This window comes from Centropristis striata, chromosome 5 (assembly GCF_030273125.1).
Source record: "Centropristis striata isolate RG_2023a ecotype Rhode Island chromosome 5, C.striata_1.0, whole genome shotgun sequence".
In the NCBI taxonomy this organism is placed as follows: Eukaryota; Metazoa; Chordata; class Actinopteri; order Perciformes; family Serranidae; genus Centropristis; species Centropristis striata.
Genome location: NC_081521.1, coordinates 22,836,008 through 22,860,489, shown reverse-complemented (window position 1 = coordinate 22,860,489; position 24,482 = coordinate 22,836,008). Strand labels below are relative to the sequence as shown.

The following is a 24,482-nucleotide window of genomic DNA, read 5'->3' as shown; positions in this document are numbered from 1 at the left end:
AATTACATAGAACTAGGAAAAAGAGACTTTATTTATAAAAGTACGGGTCCAGATGAAACAAGCCAATGTTGTTCCTTACATTCACGCAGACCAGAGCGATGTTGCAGTCAACATTTGCATCACAGAACACAGTGGAACCCTTCACACAGTTAGTGAGAGAACATAAACTCATTCTTCTTATTAAAGAGTCTGACCTTTGCTTTGACATACAGGTGCATCTCAATAAATTAGAATACCATAGAAAAGTAGTAATTCAATTCAAAAAGTGGAAATAACACATTATATAGATCCATTACACACAGAATGAAGCATTTCATGTCTTAATTTACTTAATTTCTTCTAATTATGGCTTAAATTTAATGAAGACCTAAAATTCAGGTTCTCAATTTTTTCTATATTCACCCAATACTTGGTTGGGGCTATTTGACTTGAACTACTGGAAATGGACTTTTCCATGATATTCTAATTTATTGAGATGCACCTGTAATGTTGATGTGAAATCCAGAGAAAAAGCGCAACACTGACATAATTTAAAAAAACGAAAAAAACAAATAAACTTAAATAATTCATCTTTAACTGAAAGAACTGAAATTTGTCTCATTCAAATAACATGGTTGAAAGAACATTTACATTCCAACATGTATGTTATCCTTCAATGAATGAGAGGAAATAAACATACGCCAGGTTACACATCAAATACAAGTGCACAGGTCTGTATACAGTATGTTGAAAAGGTCACAATAACCTTAAAACTATTATTCATTATAACGTCTAATGATAAGAAATCTATCATTACACAAAGCCCAGTCAGTCAATTTGAGTTCTTCAGTAGCATTTTTTTTTTAGTTTTCTCAGAAACTTTTACATTTTTTTTATTACGCGCACAAAGTGCACTTTCAAAATTCAAATTAGCGTGTGTGAACATTAAGTGTCTGAGAAAAACCTCATAACCCAGTAATTCCTCAAAGAGGACACAATGATTCTCAAATATCAAGTGTGTGGTCATTAAACAATACAATACTTTTCATGTGAAACACCCAAAACATTTTTTTTTACATGAGAAGCAAAACAACCTGTGTATAAACATCTTACACATGTCCAAAAATGTACAACTTTTTTTGTAACTCATGTTCAACATACACACAATAATCAAACATCTGTGCTCCTTAGTTCTAATAGAACAATTTCAAATCACATATTCAAAATACACCACAAGCAAACACAAACAGGGGACACACAATTCAGAAGAAAAAACCCCACAAGTGCACATTCTTTCTACTGTAACATGTAGATGTTTGACTACAGGTTTTAAGAAGAGTTATGTATAAATTAGTTCATGGCTCAGTTAGGAGAAAAACTTCTATCTGAATCTCTGTGCCATTTTTATGAAACACGTACATTTATTGACATTTCTTTTTCTTCTATATATATATTGCACTTGACCTTAGGAGTTTTGCTCCTAACAAACTAACCTGTGAACATCTAGGCTACAGGATATAACAGGCAAACAAAGGGTTTAGTGAAATAACCCTTTTCTGTAGTGAATGACTGTGATGTGTGACACTTTTGTATGACAAATAAATGACCATTATATTAAATATTGAGAAGAAAAAAAACATAACCAGATGGAGTTTGACTGATGTTCTTTCCCAGATGAATCTACACAGAAACACAATGGCAAACACCAAGTGCTGTGAAATTACGACATTACAAAGTGAAGATTTGTACGAATTTTCAAAATGCAAAACTTTAGCTATACATCGCGAATGCAACATGCTGCTTAAAATTACATTTTTGGCTGTTGTAGAGAATCGGAAATGTTGAACATCTGGGAGAGGTAACAAAGTCGTCACAATATGTATAATAAGTAGGTAAGACATGACTCTCTGTGTCCGAGCAGCATCAACTCAACAGTACATGTATATTGCACATTTCACAGCATTAGTGCAATCATTTAGCCTTTTCAGTCAAGTACACATGCACCTGCATACATGTGAGATGAGCAGTGTCAAACCAAAAAACAAAACAAGGCCAGATTTTAAAAAAAAGAAAGAAGAAAACAAAAAAGCAGCCAAATTCAAAGGCATAATTTCATCGCACATTTCTCTCGTAACTCCAGTCAAGTAGTAGGTACGGTGTTTAAAGTCTGTATTTCCACTCAGCACCAACAGACAATATGTAGCGGCCAGAAATGTGATGTTTTCTGGAACTACTGAATAACCTCCAGGTCTGCAGACATATGACAGGGCTGTCTGAGGCCAGAGGGCGACTCACCCTGTGCAGGTCGAAAGAGAACAGCAGCAGCAAACCCATCGACAGTTCATCTCCAGTTGTTGTACATGTAGAAGCAGCCGAACAACAGGTTGGAAGTCAGGCTCAACAACAAAAGCCCGGGCCAAATAAGACGTCTAATGAAACCTGGAGATATCACAGTGAAAGCAAATTAATTTCATTGTTATAGTCATCAAACGTTTCACAGTTATTATTGTCAAATGATAAAATTTCCTTCAGAAATGGTCAAATAATGTGAATATGACCATAATAATGTCATAAAGTTAATAAATTGCTGTTTTACTGCACAACATACATGCTCTATATTGTTTTGTGGTTTGAATGTATGTTGTGTTAAAAAAAAAAATAGGGAAAAGTGAGATAGTGATTGGAGTTTTTAGTATTTTTTACTGCTATATTTGACTAACTCCACATGAACACAGTCTTATCATAACATGTATTCTTGGCAGTAGCAGCTCAAAACCAGATAATTTACTGCATTTTAAGCAATGAAATGAATATTGAGCAGAATTAAGTTGAGAGTATTGGTACGGCCGTCCACAACTGTCACAGTATCTCATGTGGCCCCTCAGGAAAATGATTTGCCCAGGTCTGATCTAGGTCATATTAATTAAGACGGTCAAAGGTCACCCAGTTGGACAGCAGACATGACACCAAAATAGTAAAAATGTGATTTCTGACCAATTGTGGACACTGAGTCCATTTGCCCGCCATGTTTAAATCAGACCGCTTACCTTTGGGAGGAGGGGTGTTCTCAGGTCCCTGTGTAGTGGTGCCAACCAGGCATGCAGACGACTCTGAGGAGTTTTCTTGCTTCTCTTCCTCTTCAATCACACTGCCGTCCCTTAATAATGAACTCAAATCTGCAAGTCAATAGAAGATAAATCATGAAGCCATAGATGAAAGCATCTACACATGAAGTCATTAATGAACATGAAATCTTTTCTCTCTGTATAGACACTACATGAGAAAGTCTGCCACTTGGTGGTAATACCATGAATGACACTATGGAAAACAGCCATACATGTTATACATAAAGTATGAGTTGTAGTAAATTTAAAAAAAGGTAGTTCTAGAGAGGGATCACTGTTAACACACCACAAATACAGTTGTGGGAATGGTATAATGCTACAGTTGTATTTGGCAGCTTACGATTAACATAAAGGTTTAAATGTAGTGCTTCTAAAGCTAAATGCTTAACAAGCGTCAAGGATAACTGTTAGAGCCATTTATATGTATTGGGGTCATTTCCCGATTGCCGCAATAGGTGGCGTATTGAACAACAGCATGTGTGAATGCATAAGTAGAGGAAGAGGTAATTACTCCTCAGGTGTGTTGCTTACCGGGAGAAGCACACAGTTTTTGAACGTCCTTTAACTACCGACTAACCTTTAAGCCCTTTTGTTTGTTTTATGCCAGTTACTTATGTAAATGTGTGTATAGCAAAGCTGTAGTGATACATGTAAATAAATACGTCTTAAGCGCAAGATCGCAGATGTTTGAATGACTACAAGGAGCCGCCGCATGACGACGCGTCAATTACGTTCCCGGTACCAGCCCCTCATTGTGGCTTAGGTTTTGTTTTATCTAAATCAAGTCACAACATTAAGTCAAAAACTGCGCTTCAGTTAGTTCGTTGGCCATCGTTCACGGAGGAAGACTCGACGCTGGATTTCCTACATGTGTTTGGCAGCTCGGAAGATGTTTACAACCGTTACCATGGAGACGCACCGGTCATCAGCTGATTCATTCATCCGGATTGTGACATCACTGCGGCCACCGCTTGTGAGGTAAAGAGTAGCGCTACCAACGTTATGGCCATATTAAAAGTGTGCACACAACTTTGCGATTGTAAATCCAATGCATTGGTCGCTAAAATAACACTGATAAACTGAACTGTATCTCGTTGCTTTCATCTCGGATGTGTGTTGCGGTGTGAATTAAAGGACATTATGGACGGTAAAGCAGACGTGGCTGCTGCGGAGCCAGTGGCTTTAAGACAGAACCTGTAAAAAGTAAACGGTCTATTATATTAACACACAAAGCTCTTGTTGCAAAGGTAGAAAAGTTACAAGATGTAAGAAAAGACAAATTAAGTAAGGCTAAAAAACTAAGAAATGTAACTCAAGAGCTTATGCAGAGTGGTAATGCAAAAGAGGTAAAGCATACACTGCAAAAAATAGTGCTTTTGTGTGGGGAAGCCAAAGATGCTCATGTGGCTCTGATGCCTTTAATGTCCACTGAAGAAAGTGATAAACAAGACACTTGGTTTGCTGCAAAAATTATTGTTGAAAATGGTTTCATTTCTGAGGTTGAAAAATGGTTTGTACATGATCATGGTGATGATGGTGGTGAAGTTGATGATGTTCACCCTGATGACAGCATATCAAATGTTGCCAGTAGACATTCTCACCGAAAAAGCATATGTAGTAGTAAAGGAAGTAACAAAAGTGGTAAAAGCAGTAATAAAAGTGGCAAAACCACAGCTTCATCTCTCCTTAAAGCAGAAGCAGAAAAGGCTGCACTTCTTGCTAGAGCTGCAGCTTTAAAGGGAAGACATGCTCTAGAGGCCCAGGAAGAGCAGCTGAGAAGAAAAAGGGAGCAGCTCGAGATTGATGCTGAAATAGCTGCATCCACTGCAAAGTTAGCAGTTTTTCAAGCTGCTGTAGAATGTTCCAGTAACTCACAAGCACCTTCTGATGGAATGAATTCTTACTGGCAAAGGAATGAAAAACAAAACCTAAATTCCAAAGGACTCAATCCTGCAGCAAACTCATTTAAACCACACACGTGGAGAGCAATGCCACAAAGCAGCTTCACAGTGGCACAAAAGGATCCAAGTGCACTTAACGCACACTCTGAGGAAAAAACACAGCCGATCTTTGGATCAAAATATGAGACAAAGCGGAAAAAGGAAACAGAATCATTTGGAACAATGCAGTATGGAAATACACACCAAAGCCTCTGTGTGCAGTCTGCATCAGTGGAGCAACAGCATTTATATTCTGTACCAGTACAAGGAGACCTGTGCACCATAATGCACCGACAAAATGAAATTACAGAAGCTCTGGTTCAACAACAGCGCTTAATGTCCTTGCCTTCTCGAGACATTCCAGCATTCGACGGCGATCCTCTTCAGTATAAAACCTTCATAAGAGCTTTTGAACATAGTGTGGAATCAAAGGCTAGCAAAGCTGACTGCCTTTATTTTTTGGAGCAATTTACAAGAGGGCAGCCCAGAGAATTGGTGAGGAGCTGTCAGCACATGATTCCTGACAGAGGTTATCAACTGGCTAAAGAGCTTCTCCAAGAACATTTTGGAAACCAATATAGGATTAGTGCAGCCTACATGGAGAAGGCTTTGACGTGGCCTGCAGTGAAGGCAGAGGATGTGGGAGCACTGCAAGCCTTTTCTCTAATTCTGCGAAGTTGTTGCAATGTCATGGAGGAACTTCAATATGTGCAAGAGAAAAATGGAGGATACGGGCATATGAAATACTGGAGAGGAATAATCGTAGAGCTTGCTTTAAAGATATGGTCTCATTTATCGAACGTCAAGTTAAGATCATTTCTGAGCCACTTTTTGGGGACATCCAAGACATGGTATGTGGTGTGCCTGCATTGAAGAGTGTTAATAAGTTCAAGTCACTCTCAAAGTTCAACAAGGTTAGAGGTAACAGCTTCGCCACAGTCACTGTTAGTGGTGCAACCAAGGGATGTGGAACTTCAGGCTCAGTCCCAGAAAGGCCGGACTTAAAGGCAAGCATTCAAGAAGCACGTGTCTGCTGCTCTCAGTTTCACAGACTGGAAGAGTGTCCAAAACTGAAAGGGAAGAAGCATCGGGACAAAATTGACTTTTTGAAGGAAAAGGGGTTGTGTTTTGGGTGCCTGTGTAGTGGACACAGGAGCAAGTATTGCGACAGGCGCTTAACTTGCGAAGATTGTGGTCAGAACCATCCTACGGTGCTTCATATCTCTGGAAAGATAAGAGCCAGCACAGGAAGTGAACACACTAAAGGCACAGCACATGTTAAACCACCTACATCAGAAACTTGCGGACATACAGGGGCCGGAAAGGAGGATAGCATTTTGCCTATCTTGCCAGTTCAGGTTAAATCCATCAGAGGAAGCAAGATAATACAAACATATGCATTCCTGGATTCTGGGAGTACGGCTACTTTCTGTTCAGAGCATCTTATGCAAAGGCTGAACATTACTGGTAGGAAAACCAGTTTCCTTTTGCGCACTATGAGACAGGAAAGGGTTGTTTCAACTAGCACCCTGAATGGGTTGGAGGTGGCTGGTCTTGGCAGTAACAGCTTCTACAGTCTCCCAGAAGTATTCACACAAAATAAAATGCCTGTAAGCACCAGTAACATTATCACACAGGAAGAATTGCAGAAATGGCCAGATCTCTCCGATGTACAGATCCCCTTTATTGATGCTCATGTCGAACTGTTGATTGGCACTAACGCCCCTAAGGTATTGGAACCATGGGAGGTCATCAACAGCAAAGAGAATGGCCCATATGCAGTACGAACTGTTCTTGGCTGGGTAGTTAACGGTCCCCTTCAGGATGGAGAAAGCAGCAGGCCCAAAACAGGATTTTCAGTGGCTGCTGTCAATAGGATTTCTGTCTGTAAACTAGAGGAAATGCTGAGCAACCAATACAGTCATGACTTCAATGAGCGGAGTTTAGAGGAACAAGGAGCATCAAGAGAAGATATTAGGTTCTTAAAGATGATGGACGAGTCAACACAGCTGCAGGATGGACATTACAGTTTGAAAATGCCCTTCAGAAAGGACCAGTTCTCGCTTCCTAACAACCTTTCTATGGTTAAGCAAAGGCTGCTGGGATTAAAGGGGAAGTTCAGGAAAGATGAACTATTCCACAAGGAATATACCAGCTTCTTTACTGATGTAATTAAGAACGGCTATGCGGAGAAAGTGCCTCAACATCAGCTGGAAGGTGGAAAAGGAAGGCTCTGGTATATACCCCATCATGGTGTATACCATCCCAAAAAGGGTACATTGCGTGTTGTGTTTGACTGTTCAGCTGAGTTTAAGGGAACTTCACTCAACAGCCAGCTGCTACAAGGCCCAACCCTGACTAGTTCACTGTTGGGTGTTCTAACCAGATTCAGACAGGAGCCAGTGGCATTTATGGGAGACATTAAATCTATGTTTTACCAAGTTAGGGTGGCTGAAGAGGACAAAGACTTCCTACGCTTTTTGTGGTGGCCTGAGGGCAATGTGAACCAAGAGATTGAAGAACTTCGAATGGCAGTTCATTTGTTCTGGGCTGTCTCTTCCCCAAGTTGTGCCAGTTACGCACTCAGGAGAACTGCAGAGGACAATCAGGCTAACTTCCCACTAGAGGTTGTGGAAACAGTCTGAAAATTTTTTTATGTCGATGACTGTTTGAAGAGCTTGCGCTCAGACGAGGAGGCAGTTGCCATGGTTCAAGCTCTCACCGAAATCTGCCAAAAGGGAGGCTTCACTTTGACAAAGTGGATCAGTAATAGCCGGGCAGTATTGCAAACCATTGAAGAGGAGCACAGAGCGAAAGACTTGAAAGAACTGGATCTGGATAGAGATGAGCTTCCAGTCAAACGAGCTCTTGGGCTGCAATGATGTGTGGAGTCGGACACATTTAAGTGCAAAATGGCAATGAAAGAACAACCACAGAGCAGGTGAGGAATGTTGTCTATAATCAGCTCAGTTTATGATCCTCTGGGTTTTCTTGCCCCAGTAACCCTCCCAGCCAAAATCATGCTGCAAGAGCTCTGTCGAAGACGTTGTGGATGGGACGACAACATACCTGCAGACATCAGCCATCAGTTGAGAAGGTGGCTGGAAGACCTGAAAAGGTTGGCAGCATTCAAAGTTGAAAGATGCATTAAACCCAAAGACTTTGGACAGCCCATTAAGGCACAGCTGCACAACTTCTCTGATGCTAGTCAGGGTGGATTTGGTACTGTTACTTACCTCAGGATTGAAAACTGTATTATGGTCCATGTTTCTTTCCTGTTGGGTAAGGCAAGAGTTACCCCGCTAAAACCAATAACCATTCCCCGTCTGGAGCTTGCGGCTGCTGTTCTGGCTGTGCGGGTGGATCGCATGTTGAGAGCGGAATTGGAACTGCCACTGGGTCATTCGACTTTCTGGACAGACAGCATTGCAGTGCTCAAGTACATAAAAAATGAGGATAAGCGTTTTCATACATTTGTATCAAATAGGGTAACAACTATTAGAGATGCAACTGAAGTCTCTCAGTGGAGGTATAATAATACCAAAGACGACCCTGCAGACTATGCCTCCAGAGGTATGAAGGTTGGAGATCTGCAGAATGGGGGTAGCTGGATCGAGGGCCCAAAGTTTCTTCTTGACCCAGAAAAGGATTGGCCTGCAGACATCACAGAGGTCACAATTACAGATGATGATTTGGAGGTCAAAAGAGAAGCTACAGTAAACACCATCATTACTCAGGGCTCTCCGACTGCTACAGATCAGCTCTTATCATACTTTTCAGATTGGAGGAGACTCAAAGTGGCAGTAGCATGGGTCCTCAAATGGAAGAGAATTCTGCTGCAGTTGAAACAAAAGAGAAAGGACTTACATGCTCTTGAGCTCCACAGAAAGGAGGCAGGTGCATCATCTCTCAATGTGTCACTGGAAATGGAGAGGGCCAAAAGAACCATTGAAAGCCAGATGTTGTCAGCTGAGGATCTCTTGGATGCTGAAATGGCCATCATTCGCTACAGTCAACAAAAGAGGTTCAAGGAAGAAATTGCTGCCCTATCAGCTGGACAATCTGAGTCAAGGGACAGTTCTGTGTATAAGCTTGATCCACGTTTGCAGGATGGATTTTTGAGAGTAGGAGGACGATTGAGTAAGGCTGCTTTGCCAGAAGAGACTAAGCATCCACTCATTCTCTCAAAAGATCAACACATCTCTACGCTCATATTGAGGCATATTCACCAACAGGTGGGTCATAGTGGAAGAAATCACACTCTGTCAAAGCTGCGCAACAAGCTTTGGATCACAAATTCTAATGCAGCTGTGAGAAAAATTATATCACAATGCTGCTTCTGCAGGCGATATAAGGGAAGAGTAGGCGAGCAACAAATGGCAGACCTACCAAAGGAAAGGCTTTTTCCTGATCTCCCTCCCTTTACAAATGTCGGAGTAGATTACTTCGGGCCTTTGGAAGTAAAGAGAGGTCGAAGTCTCTGTAAACGCTATGGTGTCATCTTTACCCGTCTTGCAAGCAGAGCCATTCATCTGGAAGTAGCTCCATCCCTGGACAATGATGCATGTATTAATGCTATTCGAAGGTTCATCAGTCGAAGAGGACAAGTGTTCAGTATGCGTTCAGATAATGGAACCAATTTTGTAGGAGCAGAGAAATAGCTGAGGAAAGCGATATCATCATTAAATCATAACCGGATACAGGGAGTTCTCATACAAGATGGCATCCAGTGGAACTTCAACCCACCTTCAGCATCACACCATGGTGGTGTCTGGGAACGTGCTATCCGGATGGTGAGGAAAGTTCTCATTTCTGTGCTGCACTTACAAACTCTGGATGATGGCGGTCTTCCTGTGTGAGATTGAGTCTATATTGAATGGTCGTCCCCTCACCAAGCTCTCCGACGATCCTAATGACCTCGAGCCTCTCACTCCTAACCACATTCTTCTGATGAAAGGGAAACCAGTTATGTCACCTGGACTTTTTAACAAGGATGATGCATATGTGAAAAGGAGATGGAGACAAGTTCAGTATATTGCAGATCTATTTTGGAAAAGATGGGTACAGGAATACCTCCCTCTGCTGCAAGAACGCAGGAAATGGAATCAGAGAAGGAGAAACTTCATTCCTGGAGACATTGTTGTTGTAATGGATTCTGCTGCCCCTCGTGGATCGTGGCTTCTGGGCAGGGTTTTGGAAACTTTCCCGTACAAAAAAGGATTAGTACGCTCTGTGCGTCTCCAGACGAAGACAAACGTCCTGGAAAGACCTGTCAGTAAGCTTTGCTTGTTGCAGGAAGCCACTGGCAGTTGTGGATGAGATATAGTGACCACAAAAAAAAAAAGGGGTTATGTTTACAAATGGTTGAGTTTTTTGTTGTTGTGTGGTTCACTTTATATGCATGTCACTTAAGTTATGGGCACTAATTGTTTACACATGAAGGTAATTGTATTGTCCATGGCCATTCAATTAGGGGCCGGGGTGTTAGAGCCATTTATATGTATTGGGCTCATTTCCCGATTGCCGCAATAGGTGGCGTATTGAACAACAGCATGTGTGAATGCATAAGTAGAGGAAGAGGTAATTACTCCTCAGGTGTGTTGCTTACCGGGAGAAGCACACAGTTTTTGAACGTCCTTTAACTACCGACTAACCTTTAAGCCCTTTTGTTTGTTTTATGCCAGTTACTTATGTAAATGTGTGTATAGCAAAGCTGTAGTGATACATGTAAATAAATACGTCTTAAGCGCAAGATCGCAGATGTTTGAATGACTACAAGGAGCCGCCGCATGACGACGCGTCAATTACGTTCCCGGTACCAGCCCCTCATTGTGGCTTAGGTTTTGTTTTATCTAAATCAAGTCACAACAATAACAATCATACAGTTTATCATGTAGTCAGTTCTCTAAAAGAACACACAAATAGCCAAAATACTCAGGCTAGATATTATGCATATATCAGCATAACAAACATGCACACTCAGCGTTTATACTAAACAAACTTTCTAGCACAGCATGTAAAACTTTGGCAAAGAGAATACAGTTTTAGATGCAGCTAAACAACTAAATAGAGTCTTTTTCTTACTTTGAGAACACACATACATATATGTTGCCATAAAATGAAGATTTCTCTTGTGCCAGTTTAACCTCAGCTGTACTTACCGTTTTGGCTTTGGAAGGGCGATATGTCAGGTGAGAAGCGGCCGCTGTAAATGGAAGAAGGCGACTTTACATGGAAATGTGATGAAGACACGGATGGGGACATGAGTGAGGGCTCTGGCTCATTTGAGAAAAGCCGGAGTTTGCGGCCACTGATGTTGAGGCGGGCGGGGCTGATGAGGGGGCGCCGCTGCCTGGCAGAACCTGAGCTGGATGTAAAAGACCCGGCGACTGAAGGCGCTGGAGAAGGGCCCGGGGAGGATGGTCGGCTCCCAGACATCAGTGAAAAGTAGTCTGTGCCAAAAAAAAATAGTGAATAATGTTAATAAAGTGCACTGAGAGGGTTAAGTATTGTTCAGAATAGAGGGTTGACTGGAGATAACAAAATCACCTGGAGTTTTAATACCTGAAGGCGGGGAGTCTTTGTATTGTGAAGTTGGTCTGCTTCCACTAAACAGGTAACCAGAATCTGAAAATAAAGTTAAAAAACAATATACAATCACAACATGAACCAGGGCTTTCCTTAAACCTGCAGAAACACAACTCCAAATTAAAGCTAATGTCTTGTATCTGATCTTTATTTCAATTTTATCAACAGAGCTCCACTGAAAACTGACCAGGGTGGAACACAAGCCAATATATTATTATTGAAGATACATCTGTGTGTGCATAATTAAAGGAATTGCACTATAGACATGGCCGAGTTTAGTAAGAAACATTGTCTCCATTACAGAATTTGTCCTCCAGACGTATCAATCAATCAATCTTTATTTATATAACGCTTTTCATACATATAAATGCAACTGAAAGTGCTTTACAAAAGCCATCAGCCCGTCCAAATGGACGTATCCGACAAGCTTCATTTAAACTGTAAAATATGAGTCTATAACATAACATGTATGTATGTATACATGCGCTTCTCCTGATGTCTCATTTCCAATTTTTTTAAAGTGCCTCAGCATACGGTGGATATAACACTGATCTCTACTGAGAAACGCCAATCCTTCAGACAGCTTTCCTATAAAACGTAGGGTCTTTCCCGTGTTCGGAACCAGTCTCATGTCACCCATTGATCTTTAGGTTGTTGTTTTTTTTGGTGTGAGACAGCAAATGAATGACATGTCACTAAATCTAATCAAAAGTCGTGTTCAGATTATGCCAAAAGGCATTTCAAGACCTTACAGCATCAGATAATTAACTGTTTGTTTTTTTTCCCAAACCAAATGAAATGCATTACCTGTCCTGGTGAGGGATGGGATGGTGCCAAGAGAAAGGGCTCTGCTGAGGCGCCCGGGCAGAGAGGAGGGGGAAGCCTTGCGCTCACGAGGACTCTGTTGGCGGTTGATGAGCTTGGAGATGTTGGGTGGTGGGGTGAGGACAAAGGAGTCTGCCAGGTCCGGACACAGTAAAGGAGGCTGGCTGCTGAAGGGCAGGACTGCAGAGCTGCCTGCAAGGTATCTGCAACACAAGAGCAATGGAACCGTCTACTACCTGGAATCAAGATTATGGCAAAACTGTGAAAATGTTTCTTATACTACAGAAAAAGCATTATATAATAGTCTACTGCTCCAGAGGAATCCTCCAACATGAACATTACTAATAGTGTTTTAAAAAGGACAATGAATTTTTCTTGTGTAAAGAGTATTTTTCTTAATTAATGTCAATATGCAGCATGGCATTAAAATATAAACTCTGATTTAGAGAAGAAGTGCAAGGTCAAATCAAATCAGTGCACAAACGCTGTATCAAACAGCTCTAATATCCATTTAATGGGAGCACTTTATTGATGGCGGCTGTCACTGAAATGCTGCTGCAGCTGTCAGACAACACGCAGCAGCTGAAAGCTCCAACAGAACAAAAGCTCAAGGAGAAATGCTGCTCAGCAAACCGCTCAATCCCCTCACATTTCCACAAGACAGTCAGTGGCCCATACATGTTACATATCAAGGTAGTGTTCGGTGGCAGTTAAGCTTTGCCTTTCTCGAAAATAAATCACAGGAGTCCTGTCCAACATTACGCTGTTATTTTCTTTTGAGAACTTAAAAAATTGGAGAACCATACACTAGTAGACAAGATGATAGCTTTGTGTTAAAAACAAACAGAGAAGATATATCCTTTCAGTAGTTGTTTATTAAATTCAATGTACAGGAAGCATTCCTACAAAGTCTTTAAAAAGACTACATTACAAAAAAAAAAAAAGACACCCAATTTTAGCATTTAAGCACCCAAAATGTGTCATTGGGTACAGTATGCATGTTGCAGGAAATCTTTGAGTATGGACGGAGCTCCATTTAAGAAGCTACTGCACCATATGTAAAACACATACAATTGTGATATAGTTAATTAGCTTATCTAGGCTATAGGCCACAATTTATTGCTTTAATTGTATATAAAGTATCAAGATTTGGCATGATAACATGTCATTTTTAAATATTGAGTTTGTTTTTTTAAAGTTGTTTCTGCAACACACAAACGCACACGCATATACAATGCTAAACATTTAGCTATGAGACAATATGTTTAGCTACTTACTGGATATCCATAATAACAGTGCAGTAAAAACATTGAAATTCACAACTTCATTAGTAGATTAAAAAAAAAAAAAAAGGTAGTTCTAGAGAGGGATCACTGTTAACACACCACAAATACATTTGTGGGAATGGTATAATGCTAGAGTTGTATTTCGCAGCTTACGATTAACATAAAGGTTTAAATGTAGTGCTTCTAAAGCTAAATGTTTAACACACGTCAAGGACAACAATCATACAGCTTATCAGGTAGTCAGGAATTCTCTAAAAAAAACAAAAACAAAAAAACGCACACACAAATAGCCAAAATACTCAGGCTAGATATTATGCATATATCAGCATAACAAACATGCACAATGGACGTTTATACCAAACAAATTTTCTAGCACAGCATGTAAAACTTTGGCAAAGAGAATACAGTTTTAGATGCAACTAAAACAACTAAATAGTCTTTTTCTTACTTTGAGAACACACACAGATGCAAACCAGTGCGAGCTTTATTCCAAGTCCATCAAATTAAAAAACTAGTCACACAATGTTTCCCCTGTACACCATAATTATTCAAACACTTTTTTTCGCCTTCATCAGGGTAGATAAAGGCAAAATAAAGTATGGTGCACTGGAGAAGAGTGGTGTGGCATGTTTTAATTTTGATGAAATATTATCTTTGTCAAAAGTTTAAGATGCAGTTTGTCGCATGATGCAGTCTATTAAAAAGGTTAAAAAGTACCAAAAAGTAGTAATTACTGATAGATGCTATGGCATGATGAATCAATAGCTGTCACTATCAAAACATCATGATCTGCAAATGCAATATTGCAATCCAATATTCAATTGGATTTTTCAGACAGAAAAGTCAAATCACAGCTTAATAGCTTGGAAATACAGTCGTAAAAATACTATCCAGAGGAAATACTTTCCTACAATCAGGATGTTCACATCTAACAGTTGGCAGCACTTTCGTTGCAAAGTATTTAATTTTTAATTAAAGCTCTGCAACTACTGCATCGGAGGCGCTGGTTTGAGAACGTCACTCCAACTACAGGACAGCACAACATGAAATTTAAGCTCACAGTTACAGACTCCACCCACCAAATACAATCTATAAAAACCTTCTACAGCACTAGTTTTTAACAGGGCTGGGTATCACTAAAAAAATTATAACACCAGTACCCTCACGATGATACCAATACTAGAGCAATTCATTTGATACCCTTTTGGTTTTTTTACTTCAATCGTAACCCATCATGTGAATCAAAGCATTCGATTTCAGACGTCACAGGCTTGTTGTATAGTCTTATTGTCCAATGTTTTGGTGGCATCCTGGCTTGCTGAAAGCTGCCAAACTGCAGTGATTTGCTGCGAGCAAAATCATACAGAACTTATTTTTTCTAGCTCTGGGTACAAAAAGGATCAAATGCAGGTATCGTTTGACTGGAGGGGTACTGGGTTATTTTGGTCGATACCTTATTTAAAAAAAAAAAAGGTATGAACACAGATACCAAGCTCTAGTTAGTACCACCTTTTCACATTACTTTAAATAAATATCCCTCTTCACTTAATACATTCAACAAAGTAAAAGAAAAAATGTTTAATGGATATAAATTGGGGAGAGGCAAAACGTGAGTGCATGCAACTAGCAGGTCCAACAGTGTTTTAATACAACATGCAAGGTGATGAAGTGAAGCAGTTATTGAGCGCTAAACACACAGAAATAATTAAATATATATATATATATATATATATATATATAAATAAATAAATAAAATAATTAAATTGCAATGCAGATTTTTTAAAATACAAACCTGGTGTGCCTTCTTTGTTAAAAAGCATGAAAAAGGTGACAGTCCAGCTTCTCACTTGATTTTATATTACTTGAAAATCGGAAATCTTGCCTAGACAAGCAACCCATGCACGTGTAGTACTTACAATGCTACCGAATTTGTTCTGCCTTAAATTGCATGAGCAATATTTCCGACCAATGGCCATATTCAGTTGCAAAGTTGAGCACTCCATAATATTTATATGTTCAAGAATTAATACAAGGCCACAAGAGGCTTCTGCTTAGGTGCGTTCTACATGGCATACTACTTTTTACCATGTACTGTATAGCTGCCTTTACCAAGCATGTACTGTTGCAGTATGCATACAATAGGGAAATACTACTTACTCACAACATAACACCTTGAACTTTGACCGTTTGACCGTGAAACAGGGGGTTGTGGGTCAGAAGCCAGAAAACCATGACTGGTATTATTTGCAAAGTGCATTGTACATACTATATCCATTTCTGGTATAGTAAATAGTAAAATAGAATGCATATATGGACGCAGAGATGATCAACTCAAAATAAAGGCCAAGGCAAGCAAAGTAACTGATAGTTTGGCAATACTTTTAGGCATCAGCTTTGGGCACAAAAGAGAATAACAAAAACTATTAAAATACACTACACAAAGCAAAAATGTTTTGCAGGGATTATTGGTTTGCAATGAGGTTGTGCTTACTTTTAAGGCAGAGAAAAAAACTGAACCCAAATAGAAATCACAGTGGCATGAGAGCAGAACAATGAAGGCAGGAGAAGAGTAGAACTAGAACTAGAGACTCTGGCATTTACTTCACACGACTGTGTTTTAACTTTCTCATTGGAAAACAGTAAAAAAATAAAATAAAAGAAGCTACAATTACAACTATTGATCAATAATCACAGAATGGCAGCCACGTCACTACAAAGAAATCACACAGGGAGACGCTTCCAGCTCTTCCTTCAGAAGTGATCAGTAGTGGCTTCACAGGACTCAGGATGAATACTTTTTTGAATTATCCAAGGTCATTCTTTGCTCAGAAAATGTAGATGGATTGGCGCAATATAGGATGGATGTGATTATTCAAAAACCACATCTTTGAGATTGGCCTGCAGTGTCTTCACAGATTAGTATTTCATGCAATGAGCTGTAGTTAGTAAATTATTTCAAACCCACAGCTACACCAAAGTGTTAATAAATAAATGAGTACATTCAAAATGCTTATAAATTTTCTAGCATAATGTAGAATACATAGTTTTATTAAATGCCAGTTTGGTACTGAAATGTTATAATATCCACCCACCACATGTGTGGTACAGTTAATTAGGAATTAACTAAATCTAAGCATATAGATTAACAAACAGGATAAATACTTAAGAGAAAATAAGAGAAAGTATAGTACAATTTCCCAAAAAATACCTTCTGTAGTAAAGTCTTGATTGATTTCAGAATAATTCTGGACTAATTTATGATTACATGACTCCTTAATTTCAGAAATCAGTCTCTAGTCAGTTTATCTTGAAACAGTCCAAAAATAAGAACTTTGTTGTCATGCAACAATCCTTTTTACCAATCAGAGGGATTAAGAATTGTGTGCATTTCCCATCATACCATCTTATTTTTGTGCAAGAATACCCCTTCCTATTAAATGTTTTTAAAATTCTTTACACAAGAGACAACTGTGGACCATGTAAATGTGTGCTTGAAGGTGAGGTTTTGATGTGGTAAGCAGCACTGCTCTTTTGATACCGTTATGGGCCACACACACAATCCTACGCTTTAACTTTGCCATTCACATATCATAACCCCACAGTCATTCACACACATCAGTAATTAAAAACCATTGTTTTACAGAAAAAGTGAATTAAAAACAGCTTGTCCCTTGTTCTGTTAAGAAACGGTTATAGATTGTGAGATTTGTGCTCATTTGGTTCTAATGAGCACAAATGTCTCATAGGAAGAGGACTCAACTCCCTATGCTTCAAACACAATTTGAACATTACTGCTCAGATTCTGACCTTCGATATCTGGCTCTTCTTGAACCCAGCGGTTTGCGAGTTGCCACAGCAGCTGCAAAGCTGACTAGGCAACAGAGGGAGGCGGTGGTGAGCTTGGCTGTGTCCATCCAGTCCAAAGTATCACTCAGGTAGCTCTCAGCCAGGTAGAGGCACAAGATGAGGAACCACAGGACAGACGCCACAGCATCAATTCTCCTCAACCTGAAAATAAAGCAACATATGAGCTTGCAGAGTGTATTTTTTGCTGAAATCAAACTAGTCTGGGATGACTTTTATAAAGGCAAGTAAAGATGTGGTGACTACTCACCTCACAGGTCCTGCTAAGAAGATAGCAGTAAGACAAGTCAACAGGCCAACCGATACTACAGCCAGCTGGTTGTCCTTTCCATGCTGCAAAATCAGCTTGGCACTTTCCACCGCCTGGTCTGGGAGCAGCTCCAGCAGACCCTGCCATACAGGCACAGCAACACTGCTTTCGTTGTTGGCGATGGATTCATTGTGGGGTTTAGGCTTTGGAGGAATGACACCACTGAGTGTTGGTGTCCCACTAAGCGAAGCAGACTGGTATGGCAAGTCAAACAATGATGTAGCAACTAGAAAAGCACACATCAGGAAGGTGAGGGCCCGCAACAGTATGACCCCTGCGGGAGAAGACACAGAATAGGAGCTCTGTGGGAGAGAGAAAATGTTTTCAAAGTTAGTCCTGACATTTTTATCGAACATATGATTGATGTCACTTTGACAAGAGGACTAAAACAGGTATGTGAAAGCTCAATAACATGAAAGCAACCAATACACCTCTTTTGGTAAATGGTAAATGGAGTGCACTTATATAGCGATTTTATCCAAAGCGCTTCACACTGCGCTCATTCACACGTTCACACACACATTCATACTGGTGGCCGGGGCTACCAGGGCACACTGGTGCCACCTGCCACCATTGGGAATTCATACACACACCGATGAACGCAGCATCGGGAGCAATTTGGGGTTCAGTATCTTGCTCAAGGATACTTCGACATGTAGGCTGCCACGGTCAGGGATCGAACCGCAACATTCCAATCAGTGGGCAACTACTCTACCAACTGAGCCACAGCCAGTTCTTTTTGCACCAAAACTCAGATATACTGCATACATATATCAGGGTGTCCTACTAATCGGTGAAAGGGGCTAATGTGGCTGCAGGTTCCTGTTCCAAACAAAGCAAGAGCACATCGTAAAAAACAAATAAATTTAATTTATCGAGTCAGGTGAGCTCCTGCTTGGTTGGAACGAAAACCTACATCCAAATCAGCCCTTTCATGGATCAGTTTGACATTCATGCATGATACACTTTTTTGATAAAAGCATGAAATACCAAAATCAGCCTGACATCAGTGGTGGTGTATAACTGGTCTTACAAATCTGGCTAAAACCTGGCTGTGTTGATCCCATAAAGAAACCAAGCACATGCAATATAAACAGATCAGATCAAAGGAATCTTTTTAATATGGAGATAAGATGAAGGTGGTTACAGTTTTATCTTATCGGTTACTGTAAGGTATTGATATAAAGTAATATAAAAACGATAATATTGTAAGCAATATACTACATTTCTATTTGGGAACATGTGCATTATTTACTAGCAGCTACAACATTTGTATAAAACTACCCATCTATCCATACAGTGTTTCATGTAAATGTTTCATTAATTCACACGGTTGCCAGGTGTCTACAGTTTTGGACTTTGGACTGCACTGACCTTTATGAAGCCCTTGTCCGATTCTCCACTGCGTCGAAGCTTATGGTTTAGGAGCACGGTTCGAAGTTGGCGGTTTTGATATTTGATGTAATACTCCACTGCTGTCTGACATGGCCTACATAACTTATAAGTCTGCTCCAGGTGATGCTTGTATGCTTCAATTTCCTCATCATAGTTCTCCTAAAAAAGAAGACAAAAAAACATAAATTTAGTGTTGACAGTTGCCAGCCATGGTACACAGTACAATAAAAACAGTGTTGTAGTGAATAGAAAGGAACAACTGCATACATCATCCCTTGGAATAAATGAGGCCAGCTGTTTTATCTTCACAGTCTGGTTGTTGTTGCATTTCCTGCACAGGAGCATTTGGCAGTTGACCCACTGTAGTGTTTTTGGTGGCTCTGAAGGCAGGGTACCAGTCACTCCATGGTTTAGATGCTCCATGTGCTGAGCTGGTATTGGTTTGTTGTAATCCCCATTCTGTAATGGGTAAAATTACATGAATTAAGTGAAGACATATACATCTCACAGCACTATCAAAACAATTCACTGCAGTTTACTCCTAAGAAAGCAATTCACAGGTGTCATGAAGTGTTGACACTTACCTCCTGGAAGCCATTATACTGGTCGCAGTAAGGACAGTCCCAACAGTTTCTGTTTCCATAAGGAACCACTGTGTTCTTGTTGCAGAACCAGCAATTTACGTTTGCATGGCTGGGCTTCTTTCTGCAGATAAGAGATGCAGGTCTTACATAATGCAACTGTTGAGCCAACCTGCTTGTGCATTTCTGAGTTACAAATGTTTCCCCGCAGGAGGATCCAGAGACTACATGGGTTTGAGGTGGTTAGTTAGTGATCACTATTGTATCAGTGAGGCACTACTTGTCTTATACAGTCATGTAATTAAAGAGCTGCTATCTAGCCATTTTTGTGTTTCTTGATAATGATTTTGATAATTATCAAGAAAAACATGAAAAATGGCTAGATATCAGCTCTAAAATTAAACTCTTATGAGAGAGTTTTGTTGTTATCATTCTATTTGTCCAAACAAACGTACCTTTAGTTGTACCAGGCATTAAAATGAACAAGAAATTGAAGAAAACAATGGTCTAATATTTTTTCCATGACTTTACAAGACAATAAAGGGTAAAAATGAGGCAATAGTAGGTGGTCTAATATTTTCCCCCCATGCTTGTATACTGAGTAAACGGTCAAAGATCATGTCGATCTATTTGGAAAAGTTTGGAAAGACCTGTTATTTTGTTTGTGCATAGACTCATAGCAATAACGCTAAATCAATAATCTGTATAATGATACAAACAGTTAGATCATCAACTATAAAATGTGTGTATGGAAATAGTAAAAACCACTACTTTTCCTGACGTTAGTGTCACAACACCATCTGACGTTAGCTTAAGTTAGTTAGCACTACTGCTAGCAAAGTTAGCTCACCGGCTAGCGTAAATAAACAGACAACACTTGGAAATTTATATTAAACATTTTTAGACGTTTTTGCTTGCAGCATTACTTCGTGAATGTCACATTTTAAAAAACCAATGCAAATGTTAAACGCTGTTCGCCAACGTTGACGCGAATCTAGCGCATGAAACCTTTTTATTTACAGATGCTTGAAACATGCATCGCGGTGCTAAACCGTGAAGTTACCTGGTGGCAATTTTGTATATGAGCGCTCCGCCGGCAGCAACAGCTGTAGCTCCGACTCCGCTGTACATCAATTCCGGATAGTCCAACAGCAGCTGGTTAAACGACTCCATTCCCACATAAATTAGCAGCACAGGTGAGCTGAAAACAACATGAGAAATGTAGTCTTCGGTACCGAAAAACACGGCGCCAGAGTGCACGCGGCAAGCGATCCTCTTTTGTTCACGCCCATGTAACGGAAACGGAACGTGCGTCACTGGCTGGACGCATTCCAATATTTTTATTCAGCCCTTCTTGTCGACTGTACCTATGATTAAACATCCCACTATTAAAATAATACACAGATGTAAATGTTTTCAAAGTGTATTGGATGTTTAAGTAGTAGCGTTGATAAAAATAAAAATAAAAAATAAAATGTAGCTTAGTCAATTTTATTTGATCTGAACACCGTGTAGTATAGTAGATAGAGAGTATGATAGTGTTGGAATGTGGAAAGGGACAAATTCGGTCTTATTTTACCTCTCATGTTACTACATTACTACTACTACTACTACTACTACCACTGTACTATTAATAATAACAAAAAATGATGACAATAATAATAATGATAAAACAAAATAAAATAAATAATAATAATAAAAAATAAAATGTTGTAAAACAAAAATAAAATGTCATGGCCAGTGGTGGGAAAGTAACTAAGAGGCCAATTTACTCACAGTTTTTAAGTAATTGTAGGCCTGCTTTACTTGAGTATATACATTTTCTGCTACTTTATACGTATTCCGCGAAGAGTTACTTTGCAGATGCACACTGATAGAAGGGCTACAATAATACAGATAATCTATGTATGGTTTTGATAAGATGCATAAACAAATCCACCGTTACCAGCTGCTACATTAACAAACTAATGTCTAGTCAAAAACTAAATTATAATACAATTATCTAATATAAAGTATTCTGAAATAGCCAATACTGCATGGTGATTTATTTTACATTCAGTAGGCTACCTTCAGTAAATTGTATGCAAATAGGATACTTAGTAACCTATAATTTATAATGCTTTCCTTTAACAGTGTATGTAGATCTGGGTAAGCAAGAGCCTGACTTCCTACTCAGTTGTAGAGGACTTTTAGTTCTTTTAACCATTTAAGCAAAGCTCTTGAAAGATAAAACATGTGACGTTTCTATTCAGCAGTTAATAGAGAATCATCATTGAAGCCCACACAATAGGCCTAGCTCTAAAAACGTGATAGCTGTGCTTTAATACTATGGTCACAATGAATCAATGTATAGCCATAGAGGAGTAAGTCAATCAACGACAGTATCTGATGCAAAAATAACGTTTTATTTGAACAAACATGATGTATTTTACATCAAGTAAACATTCACAATCGAATAACGAAACTAATTAGTGCTTCAGTGTCACCAACTGTTGCATAGCAGCTCGGAAAATGAGATAAAACCAGAGAAAATAAATAAATAACATAGTTACAAATGTGTATGCCTATTCGATAATAAGAGAAAACATCAAAATATAAAATAAAAAAGCAATAATGAAAAACACAAGTTTATCAGGGTTGCAAAAATAATTCTCCAAAAAAAAAAAAGGCATGTAAATCCACTGTCTTCCTGCAATATACAACTTATTTAACAGTTAATGAAGCGATTCAACGATTTACAGTCCAACTGAACTGGTGAAACAGATAAACACTGAGTTAGTGAACTGGCTGTAAATTGTTATTTTAAACCCTACAGGTCAAATGAATAAACCAGCGGTGCCTCCGCTTGTCTTGCATAGGTGGTGAGCTGCTGGTAGTTGCACGACACCGAAACGGTGCCTCCGCCGGGGCTCATCGGCTGGGTCACTCCGCCGTAGGGACCCCCGTTGTGGGGAACCAGCACGGGCGGGTGTCGGTGGTAGGCGCTGTAGGGAGAGTGATGGAAGTGGGGGGGCGGGCAGTATGGACTCACCGGGCCGCTGGGGGACGCACTACGGGGGTTTCCAGTGAGGACCTGTGGCGTTGGGTAGCCGGTCGGCTGGGACAGACTCCAGGAGCTGCTCACGAAAGGCTGCAGGTAGAGCGGCTCGGGGTAGTCCACCGGGGTCCCGGTCAGGTAAGGCACGCTCGGGGGTCTGTAGGGTCTCCTCACCCTCCTCCGCCGCCTGTAGTTCCCCTTGTCAAACATGTCCTCAAAAGCGGGGTCCAGCATCCAATAGTTGCCTTTCCTGTCCCCTCCATTCTCCCTGGGCATCTTGACGAAGCACTCATTGAGAGACAAATTGTGTCTTATGCTATTCTGCCATCCTTTTTTATTCTTCTCATAGTAGGAGAACTTGGAGATGATGTAGTCGTATATTCCGCTGAGTGTTTGTCTCTTGTCGTGGCTGTCCTTGATGGCCATGGCGATGAGAGCCACGTAGGAATACGGCGGCTTCTCCTGCTTGCCGATCTCCTCCACACCTTTGGGCTCAGACCGGGGCGAGTTGGAGCTGATGTCCAGGAGCTGCAGCCCCTGGTCGGCGGGGGATTCCTCCTCTGCATCCATGTCTTAGGTATCCGTTTAAGCGTCCAACTGGCTGGGACAAAAAGCTGCAATCTGCCGCTTAGCAAGGCAGCGCTCAATTGTGTCCGCAGGTGCACACACTCCTCCCACAGGTACACAGAGCAGCAGTTATCGTCTTCTTTCATCTCGCCGGGTTTCACACGCTGTTTATGCCACTGTTTTGGACTACTGTGCATCTTGTTTAGGTTGAAGCAGAGGTCACAAAACTATAGTTACATATTCTCCCTTTGAAAGTAGGTGATCAAAGACTCACGAGTTTACATACATTGCGTTTAATGTTCAGTGTGAGTCTGCACAAGTCATTTGCAGTGCAGTCTTTTGAATAATGAGACAGCATTTTATCCACATGGCTGCGTGGTTTTGTCTTGAATGTTTTTGTGACCAGTAATGTATCTCAAGTCTCAGAACGCGTTTGCATTTATATTTATGGAGTTTAACTATTTATTTTAAGGTGCAGCTTGGTGTAGTATGTTGAAGCACGTGTCCCATAAACATAAAACTTACGTAAAAATAATATGAAATCAAAAAACCTTGTCCAATATATGTGTGCATGCACGGACATATTGTTTAGGTGAGCTGAGCACTTGCACACCCACACACACAAGCACTGGTTTGTACCTTAGGTGTAAAAATAAAAAATAAATAGGTAGGCTACTTGCAGCTTTAGGAAATGTAGCTATGAACCCTGTAAACTACACATTAAAAATACTCATATTAGAAGTAAAATTCCTGCTTTCAATATTGAAATACTTTACATAAAATAACCTACCTAAACAAATGCAAACATTTAAAATAATGTATCAAGTTATATTAGAATTTTTACTTATTAATGAATCTTGTTTGTTAACTTTATTTTGAATTTGTATTTCTGTACTGTTTGTAAATGTACTTGTCGTCACTGTAAATGAGGGAAACCTCAGCGCCTTCATGTTTAAATAAAGTGTTATGTTACTGCATTATGATT

The 24,482-nt window shown here is 40.0% G+C and overlaps 2 protein-coding genes across 4 annotated transcripts; both read right to left on the bottom strand.

Annotated features, from left to right (window-relative positions):
- Nucleotides 1-13: 13 nt before the first annotated feature.
- Nucleotides 14-21,156, bottom strand: tmem201 (transmembrane protein 201). 3 transcript variants are annotated; one of them, XM_059332895.1, is made up of 11 exons: nt 20,957-21,156; nt 19,897-20,017; nt 19,580-19,771; nt 19,292-19,471; nt 17,858-18,219; nt 17,551-17,751; nt 12,440-12,660; nt 11,594-11,671; nt 11,206-11,496; nt 3,027-3,155; nt 14-2,418 (listed from the first exon to the last, which is right to left on the bottom strand). In XM_059332895.1, the coding sequence occupies exons 1-11, from the start codon at nt 21,064-21,066 to the stop codon at nt 2,321-2,323; spliced, it is 1,983 nt and encodes a 660-aa protein (XP_059188878.1). In that variant the 5' UTR covers nt 21,067-21,156; the 3' UTR covers nt 14-2,320. The 3 variants fall into 3 exon arrangements, with proteins under 3 accessions (XP_059188878.1, XP_059188880.1, XP_059188881.1); XM_059332897.1 differs by having other exon boundaries at nt 11,609-11,671; XM_059332898.1 differs by lacking the exons at nt 14-2,418; nt 3,027-3,155; nt 11,206-11,496; nt 11,594-11,671; nt 12,440-12,660 and having other exon boundaries at nt 13,315-17,751.
- Nucleotides 21,157-22,281: 1,125 nt separating this feature from the next.
- On the bottom strand, nt 22,282-23,820 carry foxl2l (forkhead box L2-like). The gene has a single exon (XM_059333561.1). The coding sequence runs from the start codon at nt 23,498-23,500 to the stop codon at nt 22,703-22,705; it is 798 nt and encodes a 265-aa protein (XP_059189544.1). The 5' UTR covers nt 23,501-23,820; the 3' UTR covers nt 22,282-22,702.
- Nucleotides 23,821-24,482: the final 662 nt, after the last annotated feature.